Source organism: Psilocybe cubensis, chromosome 3 (genome assembly GCF_017499595.1).
Source record: "Psilocybe cubensis strain MGC-MH-2018 chromosome 3, whole genome shotgun sequence".
NCBI classification, from domain to species: domain Eukaryota; kingdom Fungi; phylum Basidiomycota; class Agaricomycetes; order Agaricales; family Agrocybaceae; genus Psilocybe; species Psilocybe cubensis.
The window spans coordinates 312,518-336,590 of record NC_063001.1 but is presented as its reverse complement, the minus strand read 5'-3'; the positions used below and the strand labels follow the sequence as shown (position 1 = coordinate 336,590).

Below are 24,073 nucleotides of genomic sequence, written 5' to 3'. Positions count from 1 at the left end.
TGATAGGTAAAACTCATCACATTATCCTAAAGCATGGCAAAATTCAAATTTCACATGAAATCATTCTCTTCGTCGAACACCGAAACAGATACCCAGGACAGCATTCCAGAACTGCCTCAGAAGGAGCAACGTACACCAAGAGAATATTTCGTCAGCCTTCGAGACAGGAGCTTTTTTACTCTTCGCCGAACCCAAAGCCAGAGGAACGTGACGATAAATACTACCAAAGGAAGTTCTCCGTTTACTTTCTCAGCTAGATCGAGAGGAAACGCCTCTCCGAAAACTCCCCAGTTTGGATCTTTGTTTGGGCCAAAGGCGCCCCCTCGCTCAGAGAACAATCGCCATCACCGTCAGTACGCTGTCAGCCTTTCGCATTTATCTAGGATGCAAGGGGTGGCGCTACATGATGAGCCAAGCGCCTCTCTAGACCCGGAATCACCGTCAGAATTGACGCGGCTACGCAGACTCAATCCGCGCAGGACAAAGAGTCCAAAGGTCCCGCCTGTCATTATCACCGCTCCCAGTGGAGAAGCACTCGGCCTCGAAGAAATACGAGAACCATCCCTCAAAGATGACATCGTGGCTCACTTCAGGCCAATCCCCCCGTTGGATTTAAAGACGCCCCCGTCGTACAGATCTAGAGAACACAGCACGGTAATTAACGGAGTTTTACCAGAGATTACATCGACGAGCAAAGATGACATAAGCTTTGAAGCTGCCCGAAGACAGGACGCCATGAGCGGGCTCCATCGCATAGCCGAAATTCTCCAAGGCGCAGCCAGAAGCCTGGATGGCGACCCAGCATTCTCCAGGGCCATGGTATTTCGTTACTTGGCGCCTTTGGTTTCATTCATCAGCGTTTTGATCCTCGGTATCGTTATACCGAGATACTTTTCCATTATAAAGGACGTATTTGGTGTCGCCACTAGCCTGCTTGTGCCCACCATCGCGCTAGTGGCGATTGGCTTTTCTTTGGTAATGTTGGAGGGATGCCTGAGGGTCGCATGCAAGCTATGCCAGTCATTTTGCGAGTTGGATTTGGACGCAGTTTTCAGAAAAAATGAGATACAAGATACAAATGGCAAGAGTATTGGAGGTTTAGATCTAGTTGCTGGTATTTTTGCCGCAGACGATTGACCTTGGACAACGGGGACTGTCGAAATAGGCAGCGATCGAAGGATTGCGACACTCTTGTTCGTCTATTCGCTGTGAATGTATGCTCAATAGAGTATTGTCCGCAGAGAACCTACAAATACTGAAGAATGAGCATGAACGTAATGGTTGGGTGAAGATTCAAAGAGGTGTCAAAGAAAAGCGCGAGATCGCTGATGTTGAATTTAACGTCCGACAATAGTCCGACAAGCTCCGACCACCCATACGGATAGGGGCTTCAACGACGTATTTCGGAAGGAATCCTACGACTCCTACGATTACAATATCCCATTTCTAGATCATTACTACAGGAAATAAATGAACGACAACTGAATTTCTAAACTCCAAACTCAAATAACTTTCGAACACACCCTCTCATCCCCGAATAAATAAAACGAACTACGAATTTGAAAGGTAAAATGTAAATTATCGGGCCCTCGAGACACAGATTCCCTTCTGATTCATTATGGGGAGGCCATGCGATGGCGAGGCCGCACAATTTTATCTTCGTCGTCCCTGATCTCTTCAAATGTAGAAGACGTGTCAGACACGGAAGAGCCGTCAGATTCAGCGCCCAAAGGTCGTTCCTCTGCCAAGTTTTTATCCGGAATCTAATTGAAGTAGGGAAAATTCAGAACGATTACGATATCTGTACGAACGCACAAGCGTATGCTTACAGGAAGACGAGCGAGGTATGCGAGAAGAGAGGCTGTTGCTGCTAGGATAAATACTGATTGAAGACTCGCGGCGTAGGAATCTTTTGCGATCCGTTGGATTTCGGGAGGTAGATTTGCCACTAGCTTAGCGGAGTGTTGGATTTTTTTAATGAGCTGGATAAATGTCAGTCCTCTATGTGCATTGACATATATAGAGATGGATATATACCTCTCCTGATTCCTCAGGTAGACGAGCATGAAGCTCTGTATTTAATCTCGACTGGAAGACGGCGGATGCAGATGCTAGTCCTCCGACCTGACCTACAATGTTGGAAATGGTTTAGGTGTTGAGATATGTCGATAATAATGATAAGGGAAAGGAATGTGCACCTAAACCTCGAAGAAGTTGCGCAAAGCCTGTCCCGACTGCCATTTGGGAGTCAGGTAAATGTGATACCAAAGCGACTTCAATTTTCTGTGAGTTGATTGGGGTAAATGTATGCGCTAATGTAGCCACTTACTGTACATTGTCTGGAGGACAACCGCGTTTCCGAATCCAAGAGGCATCTGTAATAAAACACTTCAATATAGGAGCTATACTGTGAAAGTAACGGAAACTACATACAATAGTGAGCCATAAGTGCGCAGCATTCGAATTTCCCTTCATTTGGGTCATGAGTACCGCAGAAATAAAGGGAAGAATGCCGAAGACGACATTCATGGTCTTGTACTTTGCATGTCGACGCATCATCCAACTACTCGTGTCAGAACCATGATCAAGCCCGTAAAATTAAATTCACATACCCTGCAAAGAAAGATCCTCCTGAAATGCAAACGCTGTTTGGGAGGAGATGGAGTCCTAGACAGTACAAGTAAACATGCGATTGATCACCGCAACAAGCAATCCACGTACCTGCAGTCGAAGCCGAGGAGAGCATAACAGTCTGGAACCACGTCGGGAAGAAATATGTCACCGAGAGATTGCACACAGCTACAAGTGCATTGCTGAGGCCAACTAGGACGGGGACCTTCTGGCGCAGAAGGTACGGGGGAAGGATGGGCTCGACTGCAACGTAGATTTCGATGACAACAAATGCGACGGCAAATGCAATTGCTGCGACCAGAGGAATCCAGACTGACGGGTCTTCTAACTGTTAACAGACAGAATGAATTGTCAGAAGTCGGTTGTAGCCTCGGGGTAGAAGGGAAGTCGGGTTGTTTGGCTTGGAAAACTCACTGGGAGGCCTTCACTGAAGCGCATGCTCAGGAAAAGAAGGAATGAGCCAACCTAATCCCCGTCTATCAGCCAGGGTAAAAGTCAAAGACAGTGTATGTTAAACTTACAGTTGCTAAAAGACTTAAGGTTCCGCCATAGTCGATCCTCTTAAGGATGTCAGATGCACTTCTTCCTGCACCCTGATTGCATCGAGTCCATGAGACCTATTACTGGGTGCGAATACTGTTTTGAGACTTACCGGAACCACATAGGTCAGGTTGCATGTCGTCAAAATGAGAGCGAAGGTGAAGAGCGGGATTTGGAATAAAAACGCCCATCGCCAACCAAGCCTGGCGTCAAAGAAGATTAATTATTTTGCCACTGAGCGTAGAGAGAAGATTCTGATGTACCAGTCATTTATCAAACCTCCGATGGGTCCTCCTAACCCCATGCCAAGCTGATTTACGATGTGTAAATACTTGCTGTCATTCAAGCGGGAGTGATCATGACACTTACGCCGTAGAATATACCTCCTATGCTTTGAATATATCCGCGAGACTGGTGAAAGTGGCAGATGGTAGACAAATGTTCAATGGATGGGACTTAATTAGAGTATTCCACGCTGAATACATACCCTTAAGCTATACATATCACTCGTTATGATCCTGTTGTTCCGTATAAGTTCAACAAGAAATCAGAGCAATAATGACAGCTTACGATGAGGTAGTAAATATTCCACCGCCTCCCATCCCCGAAATCTTTGAGTATACATGAGAAAAAGATCATGGGCCATCCAGCTTTCATGACGAAAGCAAAACAGAGGTATGAGAGTAGGGCAACGCACAAATCTTGAGGCGATGAGCATTTGCATACTGGTGGAAAACCCACATGCGAAGATGCCTATCATCGCAAACAGGACAGCGGACTGATTAGCACCGCTCCTGCCCATCACATTGCTGAGACGTCCGTATAGCGGCGTGAATGTGCATGTAGCTAATAAATATCTGGACGGTACTCTGGATTTCAGGATATCTTGGTGCGATGGAGAAAATGTTGTTGCACGTACGAGGTGCCGACCCAGCTGGCTTCGTTTGATTTTTGGAACTCAGAAGATATTGAGGGGAGCACTGAATAGAAACGAGGCATGAGAATCTCTAAATAATCAGATGACACGAGACGAACTCGTTGGGACCAATGTCACTATAGGTGTAAGTGTCAAGTCAGTTTAACATTAAACACGTCGGTGAATCAATAAGTACGGACAATTGAGAGCCTGTCAATGATAAGGGTGCCAGGGTGTCGGTGAAGAGCATTGCTTCCAAGTAAATATAAACGCACGGAAAGAAACTGGCTTAGCCAGATTCCTACGAGAATTCGACGACGAGCACCTGAAGATATTTCAAGAGGTCCAAGAGAGGATGACATAGACTGCGTCGGTGTGCTAAAGTCCAATCCATATTTTGGCCTTGCAGCAACAGCAGTCCTTGACGCTGGGGATTGGAGCAGAGAGTCTCTTTCTGAGTATGTCATACCTTACTGTGGGATATGGGGATTGTAGTAGCGCTCAGCGGCCGGGGAGCCTGTGTTTGTGCGTCATTGAAATGTCCACAGGAGCTTTATATATGTGTGAGACTCCACTTCTAGAGTCATATTTGAAGGTTCCAGGAGTACAGGGGTTCGTGGACGCCAAGCCATAGTGTAAAATAAAGTTATGATCCAGTAGTGAATGGAGCATGAAGGTCAACGAAGACCTGTCACTGATAAAGAAGTATGAAGCGCCAAGCTGGACGGAGAAAGACTTTGTGTAACTGGTTTTATCGTATTCAATGCCCACGTTCATACGCGGTTTCTTTATGGACGATGTGTCGAGAGACAGATTGACGGTGCGAAGCAGGTGAGCTACCGACAGTGCTGTAGCGTGAATACACAATGCCGATGTTGCAAGGTTACCGGTAATCTACCCTGCCAAAGAATCCCAGCCACGGTGAACGAATCACGGTCCACCTTTCTTTATACAGTGATGGTGAGTTGCCACGGCACGTTTGCATTTGAAAGGGGTCAGGCGTAGGTAGGATCAGACCGTTTGCAGGTTCCGATGATGACTGAAGTTTCAAAGAAGCAGTTTGGTGGAACCACTGCGATTTGATGCCCACAGTCAGTCACATCACATCCTCGGGGAAATGGAATCCGAGGTCTGAGCGCCCAGTTCAACAAAAACGATTTCTCGGAGCTCCAGAAAGTGCCAGCTGAGATTGGGACTAGGCCTGCTTGTAGTCACGTCGAAAATTTTGGAAGTGCAAGTGCGATCAAAGCAAGTCGTCATGCTGAGGATCAGGTGAACTCCATCTTGAACAATTTACGCAATAAATTGCACCAGAGAAACATCAAGGAGGCGGAAAAAGGATAGGAAATTTCAAAGAGTTAAAGGTCTAATTGCGACCCGATGATTGGTGATTTAACAGCAGGCGCCAGGACGTTGATGAGAACGCGAGAACTTCGCACTCGCAGTTCACAGATCAGAAAGATATTCGTTGTCATTGTCAAAAGATATGATGAAAATAAAGCAAAAAAGCAGGAAATACCAGATACCGTGTTTTGGTAGAGATTTGACACGGTGAAAACCGGGATGAAAATTTGAGTGAAAGATAGAAAAGAAAAGACATTTGCGTGACTCAAAACTACTCAGCCATAGACTGTGACTACGCCATCACGTGCACACAATAGCTGTGACGTGACTGACGTGCTGTTGTGCCCGATCTTGAACAACACTGACACTACCAACAGTGATTCATGCTTGTTGTCGCCGGCTTCTGCTGTCTGCTGGAGACCCGATTCCCCTTCAATGTCCAAGTATGTATATGAATTCTATTGAACTGTATAGCACAATTGTAACGATCCTCTCTTCCAGGACGCCATTTTCCAAAGAAGATGAGCAGAATTTAGTGCAATACATCGCAGAAGAGAGGCCCGTACCTAAAAACCGATTGGGAAACAAGCTTTATCAACAACTGGTCGAAAATGTGAGCCATTCTTTGCCCTGTTTCCAGGACAGGGCTTACACAACAAGTAGGCAGGAAATCGATGGCCATGGGCCAAGCGGCATTCATGGATGTCCTGGCGAGAACATTACAAGAAGAATCAAGAGTTGTTTGATAACAAAATCAAAAAGTACCAGAGGAGTAAACGTCAGGAAACGCGGGCTAGATCGATTCAGCAGGCGGGGGACCAGGAGGAAGAGGAGCCAGAGCAGCAGGTGTGCCCTTCGTTTTTACGCAATTGAATATCTGATTTTTTACATGAATCTTACAAAGAATGCAATATCTGCTACCAATGGCAGATCGGCCAAGGTCACTGTGAAACGAGAGCCAGAGGAGCTGAATACTGTGCCGCCAAAACCTACTTCGGATGCAAGGGCCCAGAAAATCACGTCGACGCGGGAGGAAGGCGCGAAAACCTCTTCATCAAAGGAGTTAAAAGGCAAGGGAACTACAAATTATGCAGAAACTACAGAGAAAACAACCAAACCCGCCGCGTCGAAGTCGAAATCTGCCTCACATGCGAGATCACAGGCGGCCCCGGCGGCGTCAACGGGTGACATTCGCACGAAAGGTTCTTCGTCCAAACAGAAACCCTCATCACGACCAGCAGAACCCGTAATACAACAAAAACAAGATGAACGTTTGGAGACAGAGGATGAACAACATGTGTTGGGCGACGAATCAGCGCAACAGCTCTCTGAAAACGAAATGATTGAATTATTTGGCTCGTATGTTGAGGAGGAGGAGGAGGAAGAGGAGGAAGGAACTCGGGAAGAAGAAATCAATCCTACGAGGTAAATCAACTTCTTACTTTTCAAATCATCAACATACCTACTATCTCCACAGATCGAGCGTCGTGGCAGGCCCAAACGAGGACGCACACAGCGACGTTGAAATTCAGGAGCACCAGCCCGTGTACGCCTTTTTTGTTACATTATAGCATCACTACTGTGCTAAAAGGATGTTTAAAGCCCTAATATTTACCCTAGCGTGGAAGATATGATTGATGATCCCAAACCACAGTTACCAGGCGCTTTCGACGTCCAACCACGAGTGCTTTATCCAGTGCTAGATGCTTCAGAAGCTAAAAGAAGTCGTTTAAAACCTGCCCAACGCCCTCGACCTCGGCTGAAGCAACATAAAGAAGATCCATTCGAAACCCCTTCGGAGTCGCCGCCAAACCCTCCACGACAATCTGCCGCACAGACAGTCCCCCTTACAAAAAAGTTGCCAGTCCTGGAGGAAGGTGCTTTTCGGACTACTTTTAAGCGCAGTCGCGCTCGTGTCGACAACGACGACGACGACGACGAAGAAGAGGCCCGCCCATGGCCCCCCAAGCGCAGCAAGAAGGAGCGCGATGCTGCGAAGCAAGCCTCCGAAGCTGCCACTTTCACTCGCCCCCAACAAGTTGTTCAAGTGAATGCAGTAGCATCTTCTTCCAAAACGATGCTGTCTCCTACCATTTCCGCCGCCGACGCTCCCGCCGTTATCCCGCGGACCTACTCTGAGCCTTCACTTGGCAATGACGTGTCGGATCGATCTTCGCCGACGAAACAACCTGGTGTCGGTGATACAGCTAATTCAAGATCTTCTACCAACATGCAGCAAAGTGTTATCTTGAGTGCTAAACAACAAGGCCGCACTTCGTCCCCGGTGCTGAAACCATCCATCAGCAAAATCAACAATGAAATCACCACAACTGTATCCTCGACCACTCGCACTCGCGCCGACCATCGCCAATATAGTCTGCCCTCTAAACCTTCTTCTGACGCCGATCCATTCACTGCCAAGAATCAGCAACTAAAACAGCAACAGTACCGTGTTTCAGAGAAAGCTGCTGGAAAAGCTCGCGCCGCTGACGAGTCTTATGTTATTGGTGACGAGAATGAGAGTCCTGGGGAAACACGCCGCATCGACCTCCACCAAAAGGCGCTGCTGAAGCGGCATCGGCTAGCGAACAACCAGGCGCGCGCGTCCCGTCCAAGCTCTGTGCTCAGCTCGCGCGGCTCGCTGTCTCTGAGCCCGAAGAGGGACCATTCGCGCAAGTCGAACTCGCTGCGCAAGTCTATCTCTGAACTCGACTTGCCTGATGATGATACGAGAGAATTTTTGCTCGCTGCAGCTGAGAGTACAGCTGATGCTCTGCAGAAGATGGTGGAGGACTACGGATTCCCCATTGAGGATGTCGAGGAGGCGTTCAAAAAGACCAAGAGCCTCAGGAAGACGGAGCTCTTTTTGAAGCAGCTCCGCCGAGATATGGATCAGTTGCAACAGGAGATGCTGGAAAAACAAAAAGCGCTGTATGCGCGGATTAATTTCTTCGCTGGTCAGGATGGTGGAAATGACTCGGATAACGATGTGCCCTATGGACTGGTGAAGCGGGTCTCTATCGCTGGCAAGGCTAGTGGGAAGAGCAGTACCCGCAGCTCTCCCCGCAAGAGCAAAAGCAAACGGCCAAGTCTCAACATCAAGCCTATTCTTACAGATGAGGAGGTGGTATCTGATTATTCCCCGCCCGGCTCCTCCCGCGCGGGGCAGTTCGCGAGACTTGTTCGACAAGGGCGCAAGAAAGAGGCGATCGAGCGTGAACAGCGTCGTGCCAGCGGTGTATTCATTCCGCCGAGTCAGCATGGGGGTGGTGGTCGGACCAGACAGAGTCTGCTGTCCAGGGAGATTCCTGTCACTCCTACTCCCCACCCGCGCGACGCCGTGCCGATGGATATAGATGATAGTCCTGCCGCGCAGGATCGAAACGTCATGGATCAAGATGACGACGACGACGATATGTATGTGCATACCGACGAGGAGAAGGGTGATGCTGCGCCGCAACGGCTGTCGTCTGAAAACGAACATGCGAGTGATCATGAAAACGAGCAAGATCATGAAGCTGACGACGAGTTTGAACCCAGTCAGCAAACTCAACAAATCAGGCAAGAATATCTCTCGCGCTTCCCCGATCGGGAAGAGGAGCCACAGGAGGAAGAGGATGAACAGGATGAAGACGCTCCAGCCGCTACCCAACCACCACTCCCATCCCCATCCCCAGAACATGAACCTGCCGAAAACGAGCAAGATCATGAAGCTGACGACGAGTTTGAACCCAGTCAGCAAACTCAACAAATCAAGCAAGAAGATCTCTCGCGCTTCCCCGATGGGGAAGAGGATGAACAGGATGAACAGGATGGAGACGCGCCAGCCGCTACCCAACCACCACCCCCATCCCCATCCCCAGAACATGAACCTGCCGATGCACGCGACCGTATCAAAGCACTCGCCCAACAAGCGCAGGCCAAACATCCAGCACTGGCACTGCAATACCGTATTCTGGTGAAAAACCTCAGCGCAGAGAATGCTGATGAAATGCGGCAGTTTGAGGCCAGGAATGATCCTGACTTTTTGAGATTAATGTCCCTCCAGCTAATTGGAGAGCTTGCGGACAAGTACCGTGAAGAGGGGCTTTCCACGCCGGAGAAATGAATTGGTTTTTGAAAGCAGGCGACTATGCTTTCTTTTCTCGTTCTGTAATGATTTTACTTACGCTATTTTCTGTGCACATATTTTTATTACTGCTTTCGTCACACAGTTTAGATAATATAAATTGCAGGCATATTCAAGATTTTCGGGTGAAATGGGTGTTGAAGAGAACACCTGTAGAAGCTGCACTTGTCTTCTTCGACAACTTGGTAGACATATACGACATCGATAAAGGCTGGCACCGTACTTTTCTAGCCTTTGCAAAAAGTGCTCGAATTATCGAAAGAGGAACTAGTAAATATATCGAAAACATATGCCCTGCGCTATTTGGTCTGGCATCCCAAAGATTGAAGCGATGATGATAAAGTCTGACCGGGAAAGGAATTCGAGAAAGAGAAAAAACGGTGATTATAATTCTTCAATAATAAAGAAAATTAGGAAAATGTAAAACTTTGTATAACTGTCTATCACTTTCTATCCAATTTTGAGGTCGTGGGCGATGCCGCATACGTTACGGCGCTGGGATATAATATTTTCATTATGTTTTAGCCTATTCTTTTGTGTGTCCTGGCTAGGTTGTCATTTTCTTTCCTTTCTAGGACTCTCGGTCTCGATCACAACTGTCCGACGTCAGCCAACGCCCAATTGTCCTGCTTCCTGCTTCTTTTCAGGCCAGCGTCTGACTATAACAAGAGAATGTGGCGCATCTCATTTCTGTGGGTCCGTGCATGGCCTTCCTTCGTTGTTTTTGGCCATACACACACCGGACGGGATTTTTTTGGTGTAATATAAATGGTGCGGGCGGCAGGCGGTCCAACGCAGTACGTGGGTGTTGTAGTATAACATCAGAGAGTGTAACTTTACCATAATGACTTGTCATACATTATCCTTACAAATGGTTAGGCGCTCATTCTTCTTTGCTTGGACCTCATCGTAAATTAACTTGACCATATATAGTTCATTCATGCCCTTATTTGGTTATCCTGATTTCAGTAGCGCAAATCGTCGACCTTTTTTTTGACAAGTATTTCTCGTCACAAAAATCTATGCAAAAACATTTTGTCAAAATCTATCCTTTGGAAATTCCGTGCAGGTGGCAAGCAACGGGCCACCATCGGGAACCGCCACTTTATTCTCGGCGCCGTCTTGAAGCACATTGTCAGCGCCTTCAAATGGGTTAGATCAGCTACTATAGCGCCTGATATTCCCGCCGCTTTGGCTTAATACATTTTCAGAGTCTGGAGGCCTCTGTCCATGTCACTCTCGCATAATGTTCCAACGTATTGAAGCCCGTCATCTCTATGAGAGGTTTTCCCTATGTTTCTGTGGCATTAGGGCAAAGGGTAACTGGGCCAAAGGATGATCATGTACCGCCTTCGGTTAGTATTAATGAAGGCAAAGCGTTCCCAGAACGATAGGTGAAACACATTCATAACTAGCTATTTCGGTATATTAGCCATGGCCCACAGAGAGTTCTGTCCATCCACTGTTGAACTAACATAATGGTTGTGGACAATTTAGGCACGGTTGTGTCAAGATCGAGTCATTCAGGGGTCGGCTGCTGGCCCAATGTTGCAAATGCGGATAAGGCTTGATAACATAACACAGTGATTCACCCAATGAACTTCTTGCCATGATACGGCAATACGCTGAGTCAGGTATCCCACGCAACATGGTGAGCTGCCTCGAGGCTCAGTGGGTCATTCTTTCTCTTTAAACCACATCTCAAACAAAGGATAATCAGCAAATATGCCTTCCTACCACAAGAATTCCTCAGAAATTCCAGAAAATCCAACAGAGGATCGATTTATCTATTTCTTTTCCGCGCAGCCTTCTGGCCAGCACTGCCAAATGGCATTCCATTTCGATACGCCAACAACGACGGGCCATGCAAAAACTTTATCCTCTCCCACACTCCCTTTATGCCAGCCTACTGCTTTATTATGGTAGCACGTTACGCATTGAAGATCACGCGCTTTGAGCTTTGTCGCGTTCCGTATTTGGACGCGAACTAATTTATTGCCATTATATGTACGCTCTCTCTCTCTCCCTTCTGTTCCTTCATTACACTCCAGTACGCTCAGACAATGCCTAGAGTTCCGGCCAGCAACATATCCACCATAAAGTCTGGCGGTGACACCCCAGATGTCTCTGAAGAGGTACTTGGCAATAACTCTCGTATAGCACTCGGGAACTCTATCGAGGTAGGGGTTTCTATTCTTGTATTACTCGCAGATCTCAGTCTAAAGCACCTGCTTGTAGCAACCTCAGGACCTAAGCAATCATAGAGTATCTTATGAATTTGTTCTGAATTGCCTGCGCAATAACAAGTTACCAGAGGTTAGTACCAATATCCTTTAGCTGAGCCGGACGCCAGCTGATATTATGGTCCACCCAATTTCCTGCACTGTAGGAGGTTGTAATCTCCCTCAAGGAGATTATCAAACAACAGAGTGGCGAAGGAAACGGTGGTACTCATGATGCGGTATGTCATTTGGTCTCTCGATTGTTTATTTGGCATGTCCACTGACTGGTACAATGGTGCTTAGCGCCTGGTGAACGGCGAGCAAGGACAATCTGATGCGCCAAAAATGGCGTATTCAGTCGAGTATTCCAACAGCCAAACTGGAAACAGTGGGGTCTCTGAAGTACGCTCTATATCTCCTTGCCTGTACAAAGTGGCTTACTTTATGGGGATTGTAGGACGCTGATTTATCCGGTTTAGTCGACCAATATGCGTTTACTGAGATGGTATATGACGATAGGCAGCAATTTGGCATACAGGTACGTCCATTTCTACACACAGGCGTAACATCACTGTCTTACCATAGAACGGCAGCCTCCCTCAGTGCCTGAGGCTCATGCAACTTGTAATCAGCCAGATGCCGTCAGCCTGTATGGAGCATCCGCCAACACCAACGCCAATACGACCGAAAATTTTGGTTATACGGGTTCCAATGTGTCTACAACACATGACGCACCAGAGGCTGACCTCAATGCGCAACTCGCACAATTCCTTACATGTTTCTCCCAGACAGGCGCCGATGAATCCTTCTCTGGATGGGTACAACCTTCCGCATCTGCAGGCTTAATGGCGCCTAGCCAGTACTTCGGCACACGTGATGGTCAATCCCTCCCACAAACTATTTTCGCTCCTGGTGCTCTTCAAAGTCAGCCAGTCATTCGAAATGTGAATATCCCGACGGACCCGTATGGTTGGGCACAAAACTCAGCTACGGCCCCAGTATCTAGTTTGACCTCCGATCCCAGGACCCTCAGCGATGTCGGGTATTCGATCACTAACGGTCCCGCCACACTTGGGGCTGGGAACAGTGGATATTATGGTCATGACTCTCTTACGTCCAACACTGCGAACACCCCTTCTCCTGGAGTGATGGGAAACAATTTTACACTTGCAAATGAAGTACCTCTGCACCAGCAGAATCAACAATGGGATGCGCAGGTAAGCTTATTTCCTTGTCACGAACTCATCAAACCAATTCATACTTTACGCATTAGCCGGCTCCGATTGGGCAAAACCAATTTGGCCAAATCGACACTATGTACCCCGTGTCTATTGCTAGCCCATTGTCTGCTATGAGGCTTTCGACAACTGTTGCAAGAGCGCGGAAGCTTGGTGGAGACGAGCGCCTCCACGCAATGAGCCCTGTCCGATGCGCAAATCCTGATACCAGGCGTGGACAACCTGTGGAAGTACAACTTATTGCCGGCCCAAGTCGAGCTTCGTTTTCGGAGTTCAGGGTGCCTGATATCTGTGACGTGGACTCACCCAAAACCTCAAGCCCAAGTCACTCATCTTCCCCAGCTACTTCTTCCTATGACACGGCTGCTTCCTTGGGCACCCGAGAAAACGGTGATGCTCGCCAGCGTTATAGTGGGAATTTTATGAACAATCGCACCCAGAAAGAAAGAACCTCGTCGCGTAAAGCCAAAAAAACGCCATCAGGTTCCCAAGCACCAGAACCTCTTCATGGCGGGGCGTATTCATCGGTCTCATTTATTGCAGCAGGTACCAACATCAGGGGCTCGTATATTCGAAACTTCACCGATAACGTAATTAACACGGGGTTTAAAGGTATAGAAGCTAGAAACGATGTGCCTCTCCAAGAATTGGATATTGTTCAGCTGGAACACTCCTTCAGAGCGTTGGGGCTTGATGTTCCCGCAGAATTTTTCTCAAAATTCGAGTTCCCTGCTCAGGAGAAGGACAATCAACATCATGCAGATAGAAGTTCTTTGGATCCGACACAGTTCCTATTTGCTGATGCGGAAGGCAACCCAGGAGTGAACATGGCAGACTTGTGTCACCAGAAGATAACGATTAGAGGCGCAGACGATAGACTGTTCGCTCACGGCCTGTTAAAAGAAATCAGGTTTGTAATAACTGTATGTGTTCCCTGCTCTTGCTCTCTCTTTCTCCTGACTCGTGCTAATATATGTCTGTGGCTAGTTTCCAGGGTTACGCTTTCCTCCGAAAAGAATTAAACTTCATAATTCAGAGAGAGACGGATTTTGCACCCGAGGAAATCTCGCGTTCCAAATAGCGGCCATGATACTAGATTTCTGGGTGAAAATGGCAAAAGAACCTCGTCCTAACAACTATCAAGTCGGTAATCCTTTCGGAGGGTTGTACTAGCTTTTTGCTGACTCTTCTTCATTTTTATAGGCACCACCTGGGTGGGACTACAAGGATATTGGGATTGGGGACCTGTTTCTTTTTGGGATTCATCTCACCAAAATGGGGCATTGGTGCGCAACAATCGGCGTGCGGGAGACGCCAACATCGTGAGCGACTGTTACTCATAATCACAGGCTCGCCATAAAGTCAGCTCAGATCGGTTTGCATGGCTTTGATTTATGCAAATAATTTACAGAAATCATCTGTACATTTACAACATTGAACTTTATAAATGTTTTGTGTACGTAGTTAGGACTAGAATTTTACCTTAATAACAGAATAACATATCAATTCCGAATTAAGGTCCACCCAACGCAAACATAACGAGTCCTATTGCTTAAAAGAGTGTGTTGACAAAAAGGTAGTAAATGAAAGTAAATACCCAGACTAAAGCCTCTCAATCTTTGTTCAAACCCTGAAGCAGCACATAGTTGTAATAATCCCCTTTTAATGCCAATAGCTCATCGTGTGTTCCAGTCTCACTGACTATCCCATCTTTGATGAAATAACTAATTGGAAAACAAACCTAAGTCAGGTGAACGTTCAGGAAATTTGTAGTGAGGGACATACATTTGATCAGCATTCTGTATGGTTGATAGTCGATGAGCAATAGCTATTGTCGTTCTCCCTCTCGCCGCCTCATCCAAAGCAGCTTGGACAACCTTCTCAGAGGATGAGTCAAGAGCGGAAGTGGCCTATAAAAGGCGTAAGCAAATAGGGTGACGAAGGAGATTGAGCTAATATCACATACTTCATCCAACAAGAGGACTTTAGGGTTTCTCAACAACGCGCGAGCAATGGCGATACGTTCTGATTATGGTGGTGAGATCATCCGAAACCTTTTCGGACGCAAGAATGACAGATCTTACGTTTCTGACCACCTGACAATTGAGTACCTTTACCTCCAACCTCAGTTTCAAATCCTCTTCAGAAGTAGCGATGATCAGTGGCGTAAATAGGAACGTTCCAAGCTATCACCTACTGGGGAAGTCCTTGAATAAATTCCAGAATGTTTGCCTTGCGGCATGCGTTTTCCAACTCCTGTTGCGAAATTTCGGAGTGTGCTTTGGTTGCCCCAAGGAGAATGTTAAACTTGATTGAGCCGGAGTACAGAGTCGGTTCTTGGGAAACAAGAGCGATATGCTTGCGATACTCTCCAACATTTAATTCATTGATTTTCTGGCCATCGAGCTGAAACAGAGGTAAACAATCAACTTGATTCAATGAGTGAAAAGATGCAAGACACATACACAGATGTGACCAGCTATTGGGTCATAGAATCGTTCAAGAAGTTGTATTCTAAGCCAGCATGTAATCACCTTGGCAGTGCAGATGATGTAAATCAACCACTCACGCTGTACTTTTTCCAGAGCCACTGGCACCAACTAGTGCTACATAAGTACCCGGCCGTATATCCAACGACAGTCCGTTAAGAACGCGGATGGAAGGCCTAGTAGGATATCGGAAATGAACATCTTCGAATTTTATGTGGCCTTGAATATCCTTCTCGAGAACGACAATGCCATCTGTGGATTCCGCATCGACCTCGGGAACTTTATTAAGAAGCTTGACAATGTCGGAACCTGCGCCTGTTGCAGCGGAGACATCCGGGACGTAAGATAGCACGTTCCCTGCTTGTATTGCCCCAAACGTTGTGCTCTATAAAATTTAAGATTGTACATAAGTCGACAGTCCAAGGAAGGTAGTTGAATTACACACCATGAGCCCGATAAAGAAATGAAAAAGACTGCAGTCCCCGCGAGAGACCAGCACCGAGCCGTACCAGAAAACCAAAGCTATCACAAAGAAGCTAAGTGCTTGAGAAAAGGCGTAGAGCATACCGCTCCAGAAAGCAGTTATGCTGGATTTCCGAAGTGGTTCTTCCAAGCTTTGGCTGTACATTCGTAAGCAATCGTCCTCCCGTACAAGGGCGGCCACTGTGCGAATCGATCCCGCGGCTTCACATGCTAACTGCGCCGAATCTTCATGAGCTTTTCGATTCTTTTGGTCTTTTTGAACGATTACAATCTAAGGGATAATAATGTCGGCGTCATTCGTATTGAAGATAATTAAATAAATTGACCACCAACTTACCAGGCGCACGTAGCCAACGGCCAACAACGCAGGCATACAAGCTTATCTCCATGTTAGAACCTAGGTCACAAAATAAGGTCTAATGATCTCTCACCTATACCAATCAGACCGATTTGCCAGACAAACACAAGTCCCAGCACGGCGCCCGAGACAACTGTTGCAGTGGTCTGTACAAAGACACCAAGAGTTACCCCTGCCAAACCCTCAAATTTTTGAGGATTCTGGCTTAGGCGTGATACCAAACTTCCAGTCTATATTGGTTGTTTGGTCAATCGTACATTGGTACACACCGAGTTGGCACTCACGCTGTTCTCTTCTCGATCAAAATAGCTTGCTGTTTTTCCCGTATCAGCATTTGGATAAATGGAACTATCCAGCGGCAACTTACTATCTTGCCGCAGAACGGCCTTAAAACATCGTGTGCGTAGTTTGGCAGTCAGATGAGCAGCAGCCTCAGCAAAAAGTTTATTTTGGATGCTGATTGCAAACCCTGCAATAATTGCGATGATAAAAAGCCTATCCATAATGTAAGGGACAATATTGACAAGCCTGTCGATGTGTAACTGACCATAGAGCAGTGCGATCAGCTTGGAAACGTCGCTCTGCTTTACTTTCGAGGGAGAAGACATTTATCCCTTTGGCGAAAACAATCCCAAAGGCCGGGTAGACCATGCCGTAGACTATCCGAAAACGTTAGCAAAAATCTATCCTTAACTTTGACGAAAGCTGACCTGAAGCAAAGATTGCTGCGAAAGCATAGTTGAATTTTTGATCCCGGCACAACGGGCCAATACGTTTCACAACGTATCGTAGAGAGTGGTCCTTCTCAAGAACGATGGGATCCTTGTCGCGTACTTGATGGTCGTCATTGGTTATTTTCGAATCATCTTTGCTATCCAGATGTTTACCACCAGTATTCACATCAGACTGAACCCTGGAGTCGCCGATCTCTTTGCCATTCCGTAGCTTTTGTGCTTCCACAAGCCTAGTATATGGTCCATTTTTTTTGAGGAGTTCAGTATGCGTTCCGGATTCTAACACTTGACCATCGCTCATGACAAATATAACATCCGCGTCCTGAACAGTCGAAAGACGATGGGCAATTGTGATAGTCGTGCGGCCTGATACCGAGAAATGTAAGTTAGAAGGTATATTAAGAGTAAATTTCGACTCACCCTTTGAAGCCTTATCCAAAGCGTCCTGTACAATTCCTTCAGAGTGAGTATCGAGTGCACTAGTTGCTTCGTCCAACAGTAGGATCTTAGGATCGGATACAATGGCTCGGGCGATAGCTACGCGCTGCTTCTGGCCACCAGAAAGGAGTAAGCCGCGCTCTCCAACCATGGTATTATATCCCTTTGGAAGCTTTGAGATGAAGCCGTCAGCGTTGGCCTTGATGCAAGCATCCCTGATCAGGATATCCTTCTCTTCTTGGGGTGCGTGTTCATATTTGGTTCCGAGTAACCCATAGGCGACATTCTCCTTGACGGTGGTGGCGAATAAAATGGGCTCCTGGGATACCAGGCCAATCTGTGAGCGAAGCCATTTCAAGTTAAGATCTTTGAGGTTATGACCATCCAACTTGACGGAACCTCGTGTAGGATCGTAGAAACGTTCCACAAGGGAAACAATTGTAGATTTCCCAGAACCTGAAGCACCAACTAGAGCAGAAGTTTTCTCTGCCTGAAAGGTTATAGATAGTCCTTTGGCGACTTCTACGGATGGACGAGATGGATATGCAAAGTGAACGTCTTCCAGAACAATATTACCGTCCACCGTCAGGGGCTTCAGTCCTCCGGGATTAGCCGAATCAATTTCGGGAACTCGTTCGATTGTTTCAAACAACTTGGCTGCAGCACTTCGCCCATTGGAGATCGCTAAAGGTGGGTTTTATTAACAGAGAAGTAAGACGTTGACAAAATACACACCTTGCATCTCGTCAGCCATCATCGCCATTGACATAGATCCAACTAAAATCGATAAAAGCACGTTGATAGCCTGTCCACCAGTAACTTGATTGCATTTAAATCAATGAAAGGTGAGCCGAGAATGTATATCGCTTACTATTGTTCGAATTGACCAGAGTTGTGCCAAAGCTGAATGCTAAATACGAAATTTTAAGATTCCTTTGTAATACACGATGGGTCTCGCACTTACCCAATCCATACGCCGAGTAAAGTACAAAAAAGAATGCTCCAAGCCCGGCCGCCTGGAAGATTGCAGCTTTTATGTCTAATCGTAATGCATTTTTGGTGTGCGACTCGTAAATTCTTGAGAGGACGCCTTGAGTACCAAACGCCTGAGTTGTTCTCACTGTCGATATTACTTCTTCGGCAAGACTTCCACCCTGAGCTGCGTGTTGTAAAGCCTGTCTTTCAAAATAGGATAAGTAATTCAAATACAAATTAACAAAACGACATGACTTACTGCTTAAACTTGACGTTAAAAATGGTGATTACGGCGCCTGATATTCCTACACATGGTAAGATTGAGGTAAGCGCCAGTGCTAGCCGCCAAGATCTTGCGTAGGCCAAAGCAAATCCTCCTATAAATGCCCCAGCTGCACTTGCTACCAAAGCCACCTTTTCTGACATCCCCAGCTGCACCAAATCTGATATTTTGCTTCAGCTTCCCTCGCATCAGAAGGTACCATTTGAAACTCACGAGTGTCTGTTTGAATCCGCGTTGCCACTTCTCCGGGTCCTACATTATCGAAGAAAGCAATATTCTGACGAAGGACGGCTTCAAGGTAACGTTCGCGAATACGCTTAGCGTTAACTTCGCCTGTGTACACCCATATGTACATGAATGTGTGGGTGCAGACGTATATGCCAATGCCTAATATCTTTTCAATGCCATGATAGAGAATCATTCGTTACCAAGTTTAACGTACCAATGTAGACAAGATAGGTAGCATTCTTTGCAGCAGCACTTCTGAAATCCAGTGCCGCCTGTCCAAGCTGATTGACAGCTTCTGGTACCCCTCTCTGTGCTTGTGAGGATATTTGGGCGAAATTAACGAAGTCTTCCGTCAGTCGACCAAAAAGGAGGGTCATCATGGGCTTTCATACCAGGACGCCAAAATCAGAACCATCGCGGATACTATAAGTTTCAGAATGCACTCACCTGGGCAACGCCTGCCGCAACGGCTGCTAGTACTCCGATAGAGTTTATGAAAACTTCAAACCAAGTTGAATATCTGGATGCACGGAGATTAGCATTTCTTCTCGTCCTAAAAATTACTGCGATTGAATTAGAAAAACAAACCTGAACAATTGAAAAAATCCAACTGGTGTGATTGTTGACTCTTCCTTCTGGGTGCTAGTAGCCTTGATGTCTTTTAGGCTCCCTTCCTGCAAAGGTCTGAGCTCTATGTCACTGTCGGAAGTTGATTTTCTTGGTAAAAACAGATTCTTGGCTTTGCTCTTGGACTTCGCCTGGTCGTGGAGCGAGCTACTAGTGGACTCTTCCATTTTTCAACGCGGAGTAAAGGGGATGAAGAAAATAATGGTGGGTAGACCATCGATGAGCGCCTTTATTCATTGTTGAAGTCCATGCAGATGTGTAGTCAAGTCACCGCGCAGCAGCTGAGTACCTTAATTGGGTCCGAGGACATGCCCCAAAATGCGTATGCCGGCTGCTTGCGTAGATCATCATTTCTTTTAGTGTCAATAGCTCCATACATTTATCCGGATAGGAACTGTTCCATCCATCCGGTACTGGCCAGAGACAGAAGGGGGTCTTGTTTCAATCAGCTTTTTCTCCAGTAAAGACCTTTGATGGAACGAGTACATCGTTAAACAGGCAATAAGAGGTAAAGATTTACAATCATTTTGAAATCACCTTAGTGCCATAATTTTCTGTTTTACGCATGGAATCTCATAAGCTCATGAACAAGAGGAGAAATCTCGCTCTTGAGAGGCGTAGTACTTGGACCCATTCATTTCCCCATGTTCACGCAATGCCATTACAAGAGTTTATTCTTGCCAAGTTTTTACGGAACTAAATCGTGGCAGTTGCTTCACTTTAGTGATTTCGAATCTCAGCGGCTTCGGCAGAAGACGATAGTTGAAAACAAATTGAAGGGCCTCCGTAGCCACTGATTGGCCGAGAGAAAATCAATAGAGACAGATCACTGATGGAAATTGGCTTATCTGATAAGACAATGGCGACTGTTGCTCCAGAGTCCAGACTTCGAGAATTGGACCTGTTCCAATACATACTTGGTGCAAAGAAAGTCGTCCCGAGTTTTGGAAAATTACATCTGGGCAATACCGCTCGCGCTTATGAGTTAATGTTTCATTAGATACTTCTCCCTGAGACCCGATTTGCCTTAAATTTGATGTCCACCGATCTGATGTTGAAATAGTATCGTCATGATGTTCGGTCTGTATAATAAGTTACGGTGGCAAGTTCTTGACTCACAACAGTTGTATTCACGACTTCGACATGTTTTTAGTGGAATCGATGTATCGTCAAGAAAAAGTATCACATGAATTCATGATAAGCGTCGTGAGAACTCATACTGCGGAGTCACTTCGCACAAATGGACTGATTATTTATCCAATTCACCTTCGTCTTTAGCTTACTAAGCCGCTAAAACAGAGTACCAATAAGTCAATTAACACTACACATACCAACGATTTTTCGATTCCAGTTGCCAAGGTGTTTAACAAACATAGATTGTATGCCGTCATTGGATCTACATGTGGGCGCCAGTGTGTGCCTATTTCGCCTGTTTTGAACACGAGACATTCACGAATTAATCTATTCGTACCAACATTGCCAGACCCTTCTCCGCCACTAATGTAAAATTTTAAATAATAGTATTGAACCACATATTCATAACGAATTTGTTTGTCTGATCTTTTCTGTGGGTCTATTTTGGGCATGATGATACACGCTCAAAATCACGGTCTCGTGCAAGGAGATACTTTAGTTAGCACGAACAGAAATATAAGGTCCATAGTATCATAGAGAAAAATGAATTGTAAAGTACAGATAACTTGAATATTTCCAGAATTATAAATCGTACAGTTAGATAGCATGAATAAAGTCAGAAAGGAGTAAATGGTCAAACTGACGATGCTGTTAGCAAAACATCGAAAACATTTGGTAAAAAGCACTGTTGGAATCCATGAAAGAGATTAAGACTTCCCACCAAAGGCATGCTCTACAGTCTTCTCTGCGTGGCTTAGACAAACCGATGCATGATGGCTGAGAGTTTCTTCCCCCTGCTGCGCATGCGGCTGCAGCTCCTCCTGGCGCACACCGCGAAACCTGAGAGCATAGTCCCTACACGCCTCCCTGCTTTTCTTCAGCTCCTCATCCCCATGATCCAGTGCAAAAATCCCAAACCCAGGAAAGTTATATTCCAGCAGCTTCTGTAGTGCAGGCAGCATCGTCTTGTCCGGCGCATAGGTACCCGAGTTGTTGTCGATCACCAGCTCCCAGTGTACTTGGTCGTCTGGTACATCATCCGAGAAGCACGCCCACCCACCTTGTGGGCGTGGGTGGAACTCGCCACTATACCGCACCTTCTCCGCGCAGTTAGAATGCAGTGCGTGTTTGCTTGCAAAGTCGACGAAGAAAGCTGCGCCTGTCTCGGAAAAACGGAAAGAGTCGTCCTCGGAGGAGATAATGTATGTGTACACAGCGGGTTTGACACGAGACGGATGTGCTGGCGCGTTGCTCCCCGGCCGGCTCGCGCCTCCGTGTAAGAGTTGTAACACGTCGGCGGCGGATTCTATCACACCGAAACCGTTGCTGGCGGTGCGAGCGTAGAGCATACGGTGACCGGCTTGGATCCCGCTGCGCACGGCAACACTCGTAGGCCCTTGGAAGATACTCTGAGCAGCTTTGTAGCTTTTATTCCACGGTTGATAGACATCCCCAAAAAAGAGAGGAATGCCTTTGAGATACATCTTCCACGTGGAGTATAGGCGCGCATCGCCTTCGAGATTCGTAAGTTTACCGACGGTGGGCGAGTAATGGCGAGAGAATCGAATGGGACCATCAAAAAGATAAGGATATTGGAAAGGTTGTTCGTCGGATGACGGCGTGCTTTCAATCTAATGGCTCATAGAGGTGTTGAACGTGAAACATCACGAGCAAGGTTGCATACTCACCTTTACCCAAATAGTCCCCCTCGAGCGTCTGAGCAGAGGCCCTGTAATCTCGAGCTCCCTTGCTCCCGCGTTGACGCTCGTCTTCGCCTTTCCAATGTATCCATCGGTCATCGACCCCTCATCCTTATCCATTACTTTGATCTCCAGGTCGGCAATCGCAGGAACATTTTTCACCCGCCATACCTCGTTCCACACTGGCGAAAGGATATTCTGTTTGACTGTAGACCTAGAGAACAAGATAGAGTATGACCCAATGTTCGCCTATGCACCACCGACGCCTTTGCAAGATGAGACAGCAGAAAAAAACGTACACAAATGTAATTTTATCATCGAGGTTTGCGATGAAGTACGGATCAGCCGTCCCAACCACATCCATCTTGGGAAGGCCCGAGGCACCGATGAACTGCGTACAAAACAATTGGTCATCCCGCCCTCCCAAGCCCCAACCATCCTCACAAATGGGAGCAACGGAAGCTTACCTGGATCTGCAAGTCGACATAGGGCACCATAAGCCCATGTTCCGCCATCTTCTTCTGCAGGCTTTCCTTCTTGTTGTGCGCGCCGTCCTTGGCGTCGTGCACCGCACTTCCAATCTTCTCCACCATCTGCGAGAGGCTTAGTGGGTTGCGCAGGCCGCCTGGCATCGTTTCTGAGGTCTGACGACGATGGTTTGGAGTGGAAGGTCCGTATTTATAGACAGCCCCTGTCACCGGCATATTCCATTATTGGGACTCTGACCAACTGCGGACGAACGCCTATAGTGCCGGGATAAACGGATGCATGCTGTATATCTGCATTACTGAACTATCGATGGGCTGTACAATATTGGCAGGCTCCCTTTACTCACACTGTTCAGGTCTGTATACCTAAGAGACTCAATTTAAAAAGGGGGATTTACAATTAGTTTTGAAACAAAAACAGAGAAGTGCGCTGTTGAAATAACTCAAAGGTATGATAATAATCACGCACCGGCGAGCTTGTGGCTCTAGCATACCCTAGACTTAGGAGAGCGTGAGACGACACTTAAGAGATAGTGAGCAGGCTAAGGACCGCTCGGCGCTAAGGGAGCAAGAGCAAGAAATCTAGCCAAGAACACACCAATCTCCACCAAACAACGAATGCAAGGAAAAATGTGTGGATAGCAATCAACGGGGATAGTCGATAGACAATGGTCAGAATAAGTACAAGGTATCGCAGTGTGTAGTAGTTACTAAAATGTTCGGGGCGGACAAGGTAGGTTAACGTCATGAAAAAGGTGTCACTATCGTGGTCGAACAATAATAGAGAAAAAGATGGCTACCAGGTGAACTACGCATGGCATGCAAATAGCGTGAGGAATCTGGACAGCTTAACTTCAAAATACGAGGAAGAAAAATGAAACAAAGAGCATCCCATGCCATCTTCGAAGTCCAAACATCAAAAACATTAGATTATAGCGGTTCGACATATACGAAAAAAAAAGATTCGAGATGCGAGATTTGAGATTCGAAAAACGAGAAGAAATAGAGTGTCCCAAAGCCCAAAGCAAAAGGTAACATCCACACCCAGGGCCTTATATCCTCCACCATTCAACAATATACTTGAAGAAAGAAGTCAAAATATCAAAGAAGAAAGAA

At 46.6% G+C, this 24,073-nt stretch overlaps 6 protein-coding genes across 6 annotated transcripts; 3 read left to right on the top strand and 3 right to left on the bottom strand.

Moving 5' to 3' along the window:
- Positions 1 to 33: 33 nt before the first annotated feature.
- On the top strand, positions 34 to 1,137 carry JR316_0002931 (uncharacterized protein; the record flags this gene model as incomplete). Its single annotated transcript, XM_047888714.1, has 1 exon — positions 34 to 1,137. The coding sequence occupies one exon, from the start codon at positions 34 to 36 to the stop codon at positions 1,135 to 1,137; it is 1,104 nt and encodes a 367-aa protein (XP_047751088.1).
- A 479-nt stretch (positions 1,138 to 1,616) lies between these two features.
- On the bottom strand, positions 1,617 to 3,308 carry JR316_0002930 (Multidrug resistance protein fnx1; the record flags this gene model as incomplete). The annotated part of the gene is made up of 11 exons (XM_047888713.1): positions 1,617 to 1,763; positions 1,830 to 1,982; positions 2,038 to 2,129; positions 2,199 to 2,273; positions 2,330 to 2,375; positions 2,434 to 2,563; positions 2,613 to 2,667; positions 2,722 to 2,959; positions 3,046 to 3,096; positions 3,153 to 3,217; positions 3,284 to 3,308. The coding sequence occupies 11 exons, from the start codon at positions 3,306 to 3,308 to the stop codon at positions 1,617 to 1,619; spliced, it is 1,077 nt and encodes a 358-aa protein (XP_047751087.1).
- A 2,558-nt stretch (positions 3,309 to 5,866) lies between these two features.
- On the top strand, positions 5,867 to 9,539 carry JR316_0002929 (uncharacterized protein; the record flags this gene model as incomplete). Its single annotated transcript, XM_047888712.1, has 6 exons — positions 5,867 to 5,874; positions 5,933 to 6,044; positions 6,095 to 6,277; positions 6,336 to 6,856; positions 6,909 to 6,977; positions 7,052 to 9,539. 6 exons carry the CDS (start codon positions 5,867 to 5,869, stop codon positions 9,537 to 9,539), a joined length of 3,381 nt encoding a protein of 1,126 aa, XP_047751086.1.
- A 2,084-nt stretch (positions 9,540 to 11,623) lies between these two features.
- JR316_0002928 (uncharacterized protein) lies at positions 11,624 to 14,346 on the top strand (the record flags this gene model as incomplete). Its single annotated transcript, XM_047888711.1, has 8 exons — positions 11,624 to 11,740; positions 11,950 to 12,021; positions 12,086 to 12,184; positions 12,240 to 12,320; positions 12,376 to 12,999; positions 13,056 to 13,943; positions 14,008 to 14,163; positions 14,224 to 14,346. The coding sequence occupies 8 exons, from the start codon at positions 11,624 to 11,626 to the stop codon at positions 14,344 to 14,346; spliced, it is 2,160 nt and encodes a 719-aa protein (XP_047751085.1).
- Positions 14,347 to 14,632: 286 nt separating this feature from the next.
- On the bottom strand, positions 14,633 to 19,802 carry JR316_0002927 (ABC multidrug transporter mdr1; the record flags this gene model as incomplete). The annotated part of the gene is made up of 23 exons (XM_047888710.1): positions 14,633 to 14,744; positions 14,806 to 14,930; positions 14,987 to 15,045; positions 15,105 to 15,160; positions 15,218 to 15,426; positions 15,486 to 15,534; positions 15,590 to 15,894; positions 15,955 to 16,263; positions 16,330 to 16,370; positions 16,424 to 16,580; positions 16,635 to 16,663; positions 16,718 to 16,845; positions 16,898 to 17,009; positions 17,061 to 17,450; positions 17,505 to 18,206; positions 18,258 to 18,341; positions 18,394 to 18,432; positions 18,487 to 18,701; positions 18,757 to 18,940; positions 18,994 to 19,113; positions 19,223 to 19,391; positions 19,456 to 19,528; positions 19,597 to 19,802. 23 exons carry the CDS (start codon positions 19,800 to 19,802, stop codon positions 14,633 to 14,635), a joined length of 3,873 nt encoding a protein of 1,290 aa, XP_047751084.1.
- Positions 19,803 to 21,476: 1,674 nt separating this feature from the next.
- Positions 21,477 to 23,173, bottom strand: JR316_0002926 (uncharacterized protein; the record flags this gene model as incomplete). Its single annotated transcript, XM_047888709.1, has 4 exons — positions 21,477 to 22,400; positions 22,458 to 22,683; positions 22,769 to 22,860; positions 22,937 to 23,173. The coding sequence occupies 4 exons, from the start codon at positions 23,171 to 23,173 to the stop codon at positions 21,477 to 21,479; spliced, it is 1,479 nt and encodes a 492-aa protein (XP_047751083.1).
- Between the last annotated feature and the right edge of the window lie 900 nt (positions 23,174 to 24,073).